Raw genomic sequence first — 13178 nt, 5'->3', positions numbered from 1 at the left:
ACTTTATCTAGTGCAGAAGGTTGCAAATATTAAAATTTGATTGGCACTTTGCACTTAAAAATAAAAAGGCGAGTTTGAAAAGTTAAAAGGAAAAAAAAAAAAAAAAAAAACAGGCGATACTTGAGTTCTAGATGTTGTAAGATGAATAACATTCATTTTAACACTTAATACAAAGAGAAACATAATTAACCGATATTAAAGACAATGCTTACTGCTGAATACATTTTAAGTCCTATTTCAGGTTTAATTTTTCTTATTTTAGTTAAAATGGTGTACTAATTGGTAGTAAATGGTCAAAATCTTGTCTGCATTTATTTCTGTCCTGTGTCCCCATCTGTAGTAATTTTCATGGATTCCAGCCCAGACAGGATACAGGGAAATCTCTCTAAAGGTGTACACACACCTCTGACTCATGTTGCCTGTAGGGGACCAGGACCCAATCCCTTTGGGCAACATTACTGGGCCGGCCTGTGCAGACACGTATCAGCTGTGTGCAACCGAGTGGTGCATGTGTGATGGCACGTGGCCGGCAGGGGAGTGGTGTGTACAAAGAAGTTGGCCATTGACTGACGAAGTTGATCTTGCCCAGCGGATTACTTGCGGAGTGGTGGTCAGGGGTGGTTGTACACACGCCTATCGGCTGCAGCAGTCATTATCAGCTGACTTTAGTCAGGCATGTGTATAAGGCTAAAGGTTAGTACACACCTCCAACATGCACACAACCACATGACCACCACGACACACCACACGACCTGTATGCCAACCGCCAACTCAATAAACATACTGCACAAGCAAGAGGAATGACCGACTACACATTCAAAACAAGTACAAGTCTTTCAAACAACTTGTACACATGCACTAACTGCATGATATCAGACCAACATAGATCCAACAGTTGGATCGGGCAAACCACCTGTTAATGGTTGCTATTCCGCCTCCTCCATTACATGGCTCCCCCCACCGCTCCCTTCCTCCAATCGGAAGCTAAGCCGTGACCCAGGAAGTACTTCCGGGTTGCGGCTTAGCTTCTGATTGGAGGAAGCTAGCAAAAGTGGGGGAGCCATGCAATGGAGGAGGCGGGGGAGGCAATGTGGAGGAGCAGTGATTGACAAGCTGGCAGAAGGCTAGCGACAATCAGATTGTTGCTAGCCTGTCGGTATTTTTCAACGGGGACAGCAGAGCTCGGGGGACTGGCAGCGGCACCAGAAGGACACAAAGGCATGTCATTGTGCAGAGAACATGCCTCTGTGTCCTATTAAGATTTAGAAAATCCGCTTCAGGTTCTCTTTAAGTCATGTAAATAAAAAAAGGGAAAAAAGCCAGTTTTACTTACCTGGGGCTACTACCAGCCTCCCTGCAGCCATCCTGTGTCAGTGCCGGTACTCAACAATCATCCAGTTCCCCGCCGCGTCTCAGTTCCGCTTTAGATGTCCTGATTCGCGCTCCCATTGCCGGGAGCGACCTGCACAGGCACAGTAGAGATTTCCTCATACTGCGTCTGAGCAGGATGCTCCCGAAGATGCGAGCACGATCGAGGAAGTGCAGGCCCAGTGGCCATTCACTGGCTCAGTCGTCGTAAGTGAAACTGAGCCGTGGCGGGGGACAGGAGGATCCCTGAGTACCGGCATGGGCACAGGATGACTATAGGGGGCCAGTAGAAGCCCCAGGTAAGTAAAACTGGCTTTTTCTTACTTGACTAAAGTTTTCCTTTAAAAGTAATGACAGCTTGATAATAAAGATATTATTCCTGACAAACCTTTGGATAGACCGAGGCATAGAAAAATAGAGGAAATTTAGTGCAATTGGCCAGAACAACTAATCAGAATTAAATGAAAGGATTATAATTGGTTGCTTTGGGCAGTTCCACATTTGTACCAGTTTTCTTCACTCCTGTCCCCACAGTTCAGGCCCTCAGTCGGGAGAGAGTGATAAGGATTATCTCACCGCTGCTTCCTGAGCTGCATGTCCTCCATCACTCCTTGAACATGATCTACATTGTCCTTGTTTTCAGGGGCGACGTCTTTGCCATAGGCCCAAGAAGCCTGGTTCGTGATCTGGTCTAACAGATTCTGACCTTTCTCACGTAGGCCTTGGAGGCCGGTGTCTACAAGAAAAAATACATCAATAAGAAATTAAAGCATTTATCAAATACATCTGGACATTAATAATATGTAAAATATTAGATGTGTACAAAACGTAGACCTAGAACAATGCTGTATGTAGCTGCATAGGAGTGTAATATATATTCCATAACCGCAGTCATGTGTTTTTATAGACCTGTACCCACTATGCAATTTTTCCAAAGGTCAGCAATTTTTTGAGCAACGTACGATCGTACACGCAACCTCGCTACATGGGTACAGGACAGGTGCACAATTATGTGAATGACGTTTGTTGATGTGCACCAACAACCACCATCACGGCGGATTGGATCTTTAAAACCCCCAACGACCCCGCGCAAAGTACCGTGATCGCTTGACTTCCCATTTGCGACTGTTGTGTGCTGTTCTGTGTACCCGCCCATAGGAAGATGGATCGTGGAGTGCTCGTTGACGAGGGTCGTCGCTGGGATACATCTTCCTGGTTGTCAGGTGAATATGCAGCTTATGAAGGAATGTAGATAATCCAGTATGATGTTATTACCTATGAGCACTTCTGTTGAGTTTAGGCTCGGTGCACACTGTAGCTGCCTGGCTGTCCTGCTGATCCTTTGCCTCTAATACTTTTAGCCATTTACGGTACCCTGAACAAGCATGCAGGTCAGACATTTCTGACCAAAGTTTGGCTTCATCTAGTCGGACTTCAGTTGCAAGCTGCATGCTTGTTTCAGGTGTGTGATCCAGATACTACTGCAAGAAAAGAGATCAGCAGGATGGCCAGGGAACTAGTATGGTTTAAAGGGAAATAAATATGGCTGCCACCATATCCCTTTCACTTCAGGTGTTCTTTAATACAAATCACAACTCAAGGACCTGCTACCTGATAGGTCGCCATCATGAGTAGGTAGTGTAATGCATGCATGTGTAAAGGGATGTTTGTTAAAGAAAAACTAAAAAAGTGTCTCCATCATTCCTCTGTACCAGTATGCTTGGGAGACTATAAGGCACTACTGCAGATACTGAGCCACCCCCCGACTGCAGAATAACCATAGATGCTGGGGTTGCCAGGGAACAACCAGGCACACCCAGTAGCAGGCTAACAAAAAAAAAAAAAAAAAAAAGATTAGATCAGGGCACTCACTAGCCACCAATCACATGGTGTATTTAAAGCTGTGGCAGGAAATGGACTACAAGCAGCACTTTCTACACAACAACAGTGTCACAGGTGCACATCTGCTCCTTACCAACACTTTTCAGCTTCTCCTCAAGCAGCTTTAATGTCTGCTGAATCGCTGCTCCATCTGTAGGGGCCACATCAACACACAGCATCCCCAGCAGGCTATCCAATTGCTGTGATAACTGACAAAAAAAAACAATATTTAGAAGTCACACTTAGCGGTGGTAAGAACTGTGAAACAAACTGTTACTAGGCTTGAAAACATTTCATCTTTAAAAAGAGATTGGGAGAAATCTAACTAAACCATTAAACCGGAACGACAAACATATAAAACAATATCCTGGTCAAATCAAAACAAATGTATATGGTAATGTAAACAGCAATTATTATCGGTTTACAGTCAAACTTTAAGAAAGTGGTTTTATATAGTCAGACTAGAATATATTTCAGAGCTCACCTAGCCCCCCTTTTGTCGTGTGTGACTTTCCTTGGCTACTGATCGTTCACAATGCAGCCCTCAAATCTCTCAGCGGTAACCGGTTTTCTTGCACTATGTACATGGTTATTAACCTCTTCAGGACCCCGATGACTGAAATCTATTCCCCGTTTGTGGCCACCTATTCTTACCAGATTTCAATCATCCCCGCCCTGCGGTCACGTCATTCTTGCCGTTTGCGCCACTGTATCCACATGCTCTGCTGTCCTACTGACTTAACTTACCTGGGGCTTCTTGCAGCCCCCTGGAGCCATCCTGTGCCCACAGTGTCCCCCTCTGTGCAGCCTTGTCTCCCTCTGTGCCTGTTTGTCTCTTTCAGTGCCCTTGTCACCTCTCTGTGACTGTATGTTACCCCCCTGCCCATTAGTCCCCCTCCGTGCCTCTGACCCCCCACACTCTGTGCTCTGTGTGTCCCCCACCCTCTGTTAGTCCCCCACCTGTGACTCTGCCCCCCCACCTCGTGCCTTGGTTTTGTTCCCGTTGTTCCTCCTTTTTGTCCCCTCTTTGCCTCATTTCGTCCCCCGCTCCCCCCACTCCAGGAGATAGGGCTGGACTCCCCTTTCAACCCGAATCCAGCGCTGCCGATCTAGCCACACTGCCTCCTGCAGCCTCTAGCATACAGTACCTCTTCGATGCCGATGCGAGCTGGCAGTGGCAGGTGGTGGAGAGCGGAGGACAGGTACCTTGTGAGACCTAGATATGTTGAGTGGCACTCCCTTCTTACAGATATGCAGAAATGTGTGTGCGGCATAAAGCAAACAAATGTGTCTCTCACCCTTCCTCCAGTGACCTTGCATCCACCTGCACAGACGTGTGCTCTTCGGATCGTGGCAGGAACAAAGACTGTCAGTACAAATCAGGGAGAAAAAGAAAGAACCATCCGGGCACCATCCGTCTTCAAATGCGTGTCGGTGTTTATTATTTATTTCAGGTCACATACCATTGGAGCTGTCAACTAAACATCAACGTGATGGTGGTGGTGAGTTGGAGGTGGGGGTGCCAGGTATCAATCGGGGCTTGCGACGGCCATTTCGCGTCTGCTAGACGCTTGGTCACGCGTGGAGCGCAGCGTGACCAAGCGTCTAGCAGACGCGAAACGGCCGTCGCAAGCCCCGATTGATACCTGGCACCCCCACCTCCAACTCACCACCACCATCACGTTGATGTTTAGTTGACAGCTCCAATGGTATGTGACCTGAAATAAATAATAAACACCGACACGCATTTGAAGACGGATGGTGCTCGGATGGTTCTTTCTTTTTCTCCCTGATTTGTACGGAGAGCGGAGGACAGACAGCATTGGACTTGGTTTGGAGGTAAGTCCAACGCTGCTGCTGCTGGGAACATGAGCCGGCACTTGGGGGAAGTTTGAAGCCGCTTCTTCAAACTTCCCCCATGCGGAAGTGACGTCATTGCAATGGGATCGGGCCGTTTCAATCGGCGAGTCGTTCGTAAGTCGGGGACTACCTATATATGAAATAGGAACCCTTTACTGGTATTTTGGATCAATTAGCTGACACTTTGAGCCTAGAATACTGAACTTTTGCACAATATTCTCATGGCCTCAGATTTTGAGTGTGAAAATGTATAACACAGATTTGAAATATCTCGCTTTGCATGTAATGAGTCTATTTCATATATTAAATTCAATTGCGACTCGGGTGCACAGGTCATTAGCAATGCAATTTCAGTAAACCTCCTTGAATTCCAAAAAGGGAAGGCTAGTCCACAATAAAATTAGTACCGAAATTTGCAATAAGTTGACTGCCACTAAATTTAGTGTAAAAAAATTATCCATTTATCAAAAATTGGTAAGAACACTGGTACCCCCCAATACCCCTAGCTATTAAAACCCATTCAAATCCGCACTGAATCACACTTAAGGAGCGCTCCCTGATAAATCCACACACATGCACTACACACTCATCAAGATGGGATCGGCCGATCTATATACTGTGACGAGATAGGGCTGGTTGCAGGGTTCACACTACATTCACCTAAAGGATTACTAGGAACACCATACTAATACGGTGTTTGACCCCCTTTCGCCTTTAGAATTGCCTTAATTGTACGTGGCATTGATTCAACAAGGTGTTGAAAACATTCTTTAGAAATGTTGGCTCATACTGATAGGATAGCATCTTGCAGTTGATGGAGATTTGTGGGATGCACATCCAGGGCATGAAGCTCCCTGTTCCATCACATCCCAAAGATGCTCTATTGGGTTGAGATCTGGTGACTGTGGGGGCCATTTTAGTACAGTGAACTCATTGTCATGTTCAAGAAACCAATTTGAAATGATTTGAGCTTTGTGACATGGTGCATTATCTTGCTGGACATAGCCATCATAGGATGGGTACATGGTGGTCATGAAGGGATGGACATGGTCAGAAACAATGCTCAGGTAACCCGTGGCATTTAAACAAAGCCCAATTGGCACTAAGGGGCCTAAAGTGTGCCAAGAAATCATCCCCCACACCATACCACCACCAGCCTGCACAGTGGTAACAAGGCATGATGGATCTACATTCTCATTCTGTTTATGCCAAATTGTGACTATTGAGACTCATCAGACTAGGCAACATTTTTCCAGTCTTCAACTGCAATTTTGGTAAGCTTGTGCAAATTGTAGCCTCTTTTTCCTATTTGTAGTGGAGATAAGTGGGACCGGTGGGGTCTACTGCTGTTGTAGCCCATTCGCCTCAAGGTTATGTGTGTTGTGGCTTCACAAATGCTTTGCTGTATACCTCAGTTGTAACGAGTGGTTATTTCAGTCAACGTTGCTCTTCTATCAGCTTGAATCAGTCGGCCCATTCTCCTCTGACCTCTAGCATCAACAAGGCATTTTCGCCCACAGGACTGCCGCATACTGGATGTTTTCCCTTCTCACACCATTCTTTGTAAACCCTAGAAATGGTTGTGCGTGAAAATCCCAGTAACTGAGCAGATTGTGAAATACTCAGACCGGCCCATCTTTCACGAAAAAACCATGCCACGCTCAAAATTGCTTAAATCACCTTTCTTTCCCATTCTGACATTCAGTTTGGAGTTCAGGAGATTGTCTTTACCAGGACCAAACCCCTAAATGCATTGAAGCAACTGCCATGTGATAGGTTGATTAGATAATTTCATGAATGAAAAATTGAACAGGTGTTCCTAATAATCCTTTAGGTGTGTGTATATCAGTATTATTCATTTAGAGCTATTCCTGAGATGTATAAGGAATTCTGTTAAGTACTGCATCATAATTTAAAACTCCACAATTTAAAAGCTCCTTAAGTGTCATTCAGTGCGGATTTGGGGGGTATTAATATCTAGGGGTATTGGGGGTACCAATGTTCTTACCAATTTTTGATAAAAGATTATTTTTTTACAGTAAATTGAGTGGCAGTCTACTTATACATTTAAGGTGAATAACCAAAATAAATTGACTTTTGCATGATATTACACCTGTATCACGTGAGCACTTGACATGGTGAGAACCAGTTTATTTGGGCTCCTGATGTAGACTAATGGTAAGAGATAGGTAGCAGAAGTGCTGGGAAGGCCACAAGAGCTTAATGACAGGGTCTAAGGATATGTTCGGATCAGGTCATGGAAAGTATTAGGCTAAAAAAAACAATAGATTGGAAGAAAGATTGGGGATTGCCAAATGGTTTAATTTAAGCCCGGTCCTTTCTGCTGCTCCTTATAGTGATGTTAGTTAGGTTTGTAAAAACAAACTATTTCCTTGCTCTGCTTGAGACAGGCATTGATCTATACACACACAAACATCAGCACATTTAAGATTTATCAAGTACAGAAAGCCAATCTGTTCCCCTCGTTCCTGTGGCTTGTACATTTAAAAAAAGTTTGATGGTTTTAGGACCTTGCTGTTAAGCTGACTTTATTTACTATAAACACAGAAAAGTTAATTATGAAAAGACATGCAAATCTGTAAAGCACTGAATAAATTATTTCTTCTATAAATATAGGGATAAATGAATAGGTTTTTCTTGATGCCTTGCAGTCTCATTTTTTTAAATAATAGTTTTAGATGAGGTTTAACATGGTAAAAAATGTCAAGCCACTGAAATACCTCTTGGGCAACTCCATGAAACTCAAGTGCCGTCTGTAACAGGTTTTGCCGAAATTCTAACTGGCTGGCCTGCCTGTAGCAGACATCGCTGAGCCGCTGCTGTAAGCCCTTCAGCTCCACCAGGTCTTCTTCATCTCCAGCATTCAGGAGCGCTGCAATCTGCTGATTTAGCTCCACGTATACAGCAAACCATTCCTAAAATGCAGCAATACAAGAGGATGATGTAAAGAATGAGCACAGTCATAAGTCCGAAAGAGACATCACCAAATTGTTCAACTAATGTCAGCAGAGATGGTCAGTCCCTGAACAATTTTTATGGAAAACAACTCATGTCTTAAAATGGGTTGTAACATCCCAAAAAATAAAAATGCCTAAAAATAGTTAGTGACTATATATACAGTATATAAGGTATATCCATTTTTTTCTCCAAATTATGTCCCTATATGCCCTCCCCCACTTTTTTTACCTGGCCTGTGGTTTTTTGCTGAATTGTGCCAAACTGTGCAGTGCCAACAGGGTTGTAGGAAATTATTTTTTTTTTAATTATTTTTTTTTTAGCTACAATGGTAAGGTTATGCAAGTGACAGAAACACAGGAAAAAATACATTTAAAATGCGTTTTACACATATGTCTACGCATGCCTTTTAACTTTTACAATTTTTAGCGATAGTGGTCCTTTAAAGGAAACTTGAGGTGAGAGGGATATGAAGGCTGCCATATGCATTTCCTTGTAACCAATTCCAGTTGTCTGACAGCCCTGTTGATCTTCTAGCATAAGTAGTGTCGGAGTCAAAACCCTAGAACAAGCATATGGTTACTCCAGTAAAGCTTGAGTTAGAGTACCTAATCTGTTGCATGCATTTTCAGGATCTACGACTAAAAGTATTAGAGAGACATGATCAGGACTGCCAGGCAACTGGTATTGTTTAAAGTGGACCCAAAATAAAAATACTATTTCAGAAATAAAATCTATTTTCTAAATTATAATGATAAATAGCAGCTTTTTTTAGCTGCATGATGACAAATATAAAATATTTTACATTTATTGGAGGAACCCCTCCCTTCCTTTCAAATTGCCGGGATTTTTCCGGCAAACTGGTGGAGGAGATAAAAAACAAAAACAAAAAACAACACAGGCTGCTACTGATGATGTCACAGGGGAGGTGATCTCAGCTTCTGTGAGATTTCACATAGACAATGCCCCTGTGAGGGAGGGCAGCTGATGACAAACACACCCATGATCTAAAAACCTCCTACTAAGCTCAGAAGTAATGGCTGCCACCTGTATACCCCTAGTTGTGAAAAGAGAAGAGGGAAAAGCATACACTAAAATGCTCATAGGCTTAAAGGAGTGTTTATTTATCTTTGTATGTGTCAGAGTGGTGCAACTAAATATTTTGAATTAAAAAAATGTTTGGTTTGGGCCCGCTTTAAAAGGAAATACATATGGCAACCTACATATCCCTCTCGCCTCTGGATCCTTTTCATGTCCTGTCAGTTTGAGCTAGGGATTAAAGAGAACCCGAGGTGGCTTTGTATAACGTTAGTGGGGCACAGAGGCTGGTTGGGCACACTAACACCAGCCTCTGTTGCCCCATGGTGTGTGTCAAAGACCCCCCTGCTCGCCGCTATACCCCCGCAATGCTGGCGACACGCAGCGTGTCGCCAGCACAATGTTTACCCTAGCGCTGTCTGTCAGCGCCGCTCCGCCGCCTCCTCCGCATCGCCGCTACCCGCCCTCGTCCCTTCCCTCACGCTGATTGGAGGGAAGGGACGAGGGCGGGTAGCGGCGATGCGGAGGAGGCGGGGGAGCGGCGCTGACAGACAGCGCTAGGGTAAACATTATGCTGGCGACGCGCTGCGTGTCGCCAGCACTGCGGGAAGGATAGCGGCGAGCAGGGGGGTCTTTGACACACACCATGGGGCAACAGAGGCTGGTGTTAGTGTGCCCAACCAGCCTCTGTGCCCCACTAACGTTATACAAAGCCACCTCGGGTTCTCTTTAAGCAAGTGTCAAGCTGACTACTATCCAGGCAGGATTTATATTTTTCTGCCCCATGGCCAACTTTTTTTGTTCCTACCCACTCCATGTGCAGCCCCTCTTCCATGTGCTACATCCAATTATTGCAGCTTCCCTGGGCAGCAAATCCCTTCCATGTTTTGCTCCGATTTTCAGTCTACTCTTCCATTTGTAGCAACCCAACTTCCATGTTCACTTAGGCCTTTGCGGCCTTGCAAGAAATCTGGCTCTGGAGTTAAGTTTGGCAAAGTGCCGGAGTCACATGATTGAAAACACATGGTCAAACTTTCCGCTGTAATGACTACAGGCAAAACTTCTCAAACCTGCTTGATTCCTCAAATGACAAATGATCGATACATCTGGTTGCAATCAAGACCTAACATACAGATGTCAGTGTATGAATAATTGTGAATTTCATGAGACATTGATAGATATCCATGTAATAGCATTCATTGTAAAGGGCTGTAGAGACTCACACTGTGCTGGCTCTCAATCTCCTCATGCTTTTGTTGTAATGCCTGAGATGCTCTCATAGAGTCTCCTATTCCCCATTGGGTTCTTAGCTGATCTGTTCCGGGTCCTTCCAGCCAGTTCACAACCTTAAGGAAACAAAAAAAAATTTACTTTCATTAACTGAATGGTCAGCATCATGAAACCCTACACAAAACTCAGTCATTTCATTTACTGAAAGGCACATTCATTTTCTTTCATGAATGCGGAACTGAATAGCAGCTAACTGATTTTTAAGAATTTCCCTTTTATGATATTGTAATGCTTAGCTTGTCTCCCCTAATGAATCATTGGGGGGAGGGATTTGTAGTGGAGAGATGGGTAGCATTCCTCGTCTATCAAGTTTTTGCTATGCTAATTTCATAAGAATTAAAGAGTTGTCTTAAAGAGGAGCTGTTAGGTATAAGGTCTCAGAGAAAATAAACACATATATCAGTAGCTAAATATTGTCTGTACTTACATTACATATGCATTTCACTGTCCACGTTTGGATTTCAGAGAATCTTTATATAGTATTTGCAGAGAATGATGCTCCTGACAGCTCATGGCAGGTTCCATGTTTGTCTGTCTCCTATGAAGCCAAATGTGTCGTCATGTCCTGCCTGCTTCCTGATGATTGCACTCAAAGAAAAGCTTGTACTGAATAACAGTACTGTGCAGTGAATATTAATTAGCCATGTGGCTAGGAACAATAGCGGACTCCTGCAGTGTACTCTGCCCGGAGATTTATCAGTGCTGTGCTCTGGACTGAGTTACATGCTATTGTAACTTGACCCTGTAACTTCTCATTAGCAGCCGAGGGGAGGGCCCCAGAATGCTTTGCAGTATGGTATGCGGCTTGCGGCTTCTTAAGAGCTTGGGTCTAACAGCTTTGCTGATGAGCACACATCAAATGAAAGAGAGATTTTTATCTTCAGTGTTGCCTTTTTGGCTTCCTTCTAAACTGTTTAACACAGGAGAATAGAGGTTTAAATTAGCTTTTGCAGCCTGACAGTTACTCTTTAACCTCAGTGAGATCTGCGGCACCCTCTGCACTTACTTCCAGCACTGAAATTAGTCTTCAGGATGGCGCTGTAACCCTGTAGCGAGATCGCAGTCTGTCGTCATGACGGACTCACTCAGCCTTTGCAAAGTATTAGGGGGGTGTCATGTCTTCATGCACGTACCATGAATGCTGAGTAGCAGCGAGTGCAGTGATTGCCCGCAAGGCCATGGGCTCCAGTAATAACTGGTCATACTTTTTCCCCTTACTGCCCCCTAGGGCTTACTTTCGGGGTAGGGCTTATACTTCAAGCATGCTTGAAATACTTGCTAGGGCTTAATTTTGAGAAAACAGAGTATGCTGTTGTACAGGGGCTAGGGGAAGTTATTGTCCAGGAAAAAATAAGTGGTTTCACGTAGGTGTGGAAATATTAGGTTACAGTGCCATCATTTTTGTCTATGTCATTTTTATTTGGGTCATTACTTGAAATGTTTGATTGAAGTAAAATTCAAGCACAGTCTTATTTTTGTTAAGTCCTGAAAATCATGAACAAAAACAATTATGGATGGCAATTACTTTTTTAAGTTCAAGCTATTACAGAGCCAACTGTAGATTTTTTTTTTCCCGATGGAGAAGTACTAACAAAATAATGACATAACAAGAATAATATGCCTTATTGAACCCAAGACACCAGCTTCTGCTGTAGCATCTGCACACACTGCCCTTTCACATTCTGTATTTATGCATCAACACTGACTTAGCCAGATATGCATTTTTCATCAGCACATATTCAGTGTGCAGAAAAGACATCTGGTTTAATCCCACTCCACAGCATACACAAGACGTCTGCTTCTGCTGCTAGACGCGTCATGTAGCCGAGCTGGACTTGCATTTCTCTGCTGTATCTCTGACTCATGCAGCATGGATTAGCTTCCACGATAAGCAGCTTTCACAGTTAGCTAAGTGACATTTTCTATAACCACAACAGGCATGTTGAAGAATGCAGATGACCTCTATCACAGCTCATCTTTATCTGGAAATATAAAGACAGCCTGTCAAAAGGCAAACTAAAGAGCAGCGGGTCTTCTGTTTATGTTGGTATCTGCACAGGCAGGGGGCAGTATAATCCTGTCTTGGTCAATGGCAGCTTGTTAGTCAATCACACGTGGGCCATAAGGTGAAGAGGTTACTGAGAGCACCACTGAATGCTGAGTAAGCATGTGCTCGGCTCTCCATGAAGCTGACCGCATTTACAAAGAGCAGGTAAGTACTTAAGCTCTACATCTTATGAGGCAGAGGTAGGTAAGTAATTTCTTTTTTTTTTAACAATAATTTTTATTGAAAAGATTTTTCAAGTGTACAGAGCGTCACATGAAGTAAAATTTAACAGTACGAGGTTGTAAAACAGTATGAATATATAAACAGTGGTTCAACTTATAGTATACGTTTACCATATTTCCTTCCATATTTCGGGCACTTAAGGAAAAATGGTTAGGTGGATACAAATATAGAAGCTTGAGCCCAGAACAAGAGGAGAAAAACCATCCTATTTTTGATGTCTTGGGTTGGGGTCTAAATCTGAATGGTGAAGGGAGGTTATAGTAGGGTAGGTCACCTTGGTAGTATTTATGGATTTGGTCTTGGCATTGGTTGTTTATGGTTGTTAGGTCATAGGTATGGAGACTCTTTTTTTGGTTTTTGGGTTGCACATGGGTTGTTTGTTGGGGGTCTTTAGTTTGTCTCCCTGGGAGGGAGTGGTGGCCAGCTCATTTTGTAGTCGGTGGGGTTGTCTATGTGTGAGTGTAGGGGTTTAAGT

The 13178-nt window shown here is 43.8% G+C and overlaps 1 protein-coding gene across 1 annotated transcript in view; it reads right to left on the bottom strand.

Annotated features, from left to right (window-relative positions):
• SESTD1 (SEC14 and spectrin domain containing 1) overlaps positions 1–13178 on the bottom strand; it is a 203110-nt gene that overhangs the window by 28523 nt on the left and 161409 nt on the right. The window contains exons 10-13 of the mRNA XM_068245429.1: positions 10347–10469; positions 7851–8045; positions 3344–3458; positions 1945–2104 (exon numbers count right to left, since the gene is read on the bottom strand). Coding sequence (XP_068101530.1) covers positions 1945–2104; positions 3344–3458; positions 7851–8045; positions 10347–10469 — 593 coding nt within the window. The remainder of the gene's footprint in view (positions 1–1944; positions 2105–3343; positions 3459–7850; positions 8046–10346; positions 10470–13178) is intronic.

Source organism: Hyperolius riggenbachi, chromosome 7 (genome assembly GCF_040937935.1).
Source record: "Hyperolius riggenbachi isolate aHypRig1 chromosome 7, aHypRig1.pri, whole genome shotgun sequence".
NCBI lineage: Eukaryota > Metazoa > Chordata > Amphibia > Anura > Hyperoliidae > Hyperolius > Hyperolius riggenbachi.
This window is presented reverse-complemented; position numbering and strand designations above follow the sequence as displayed.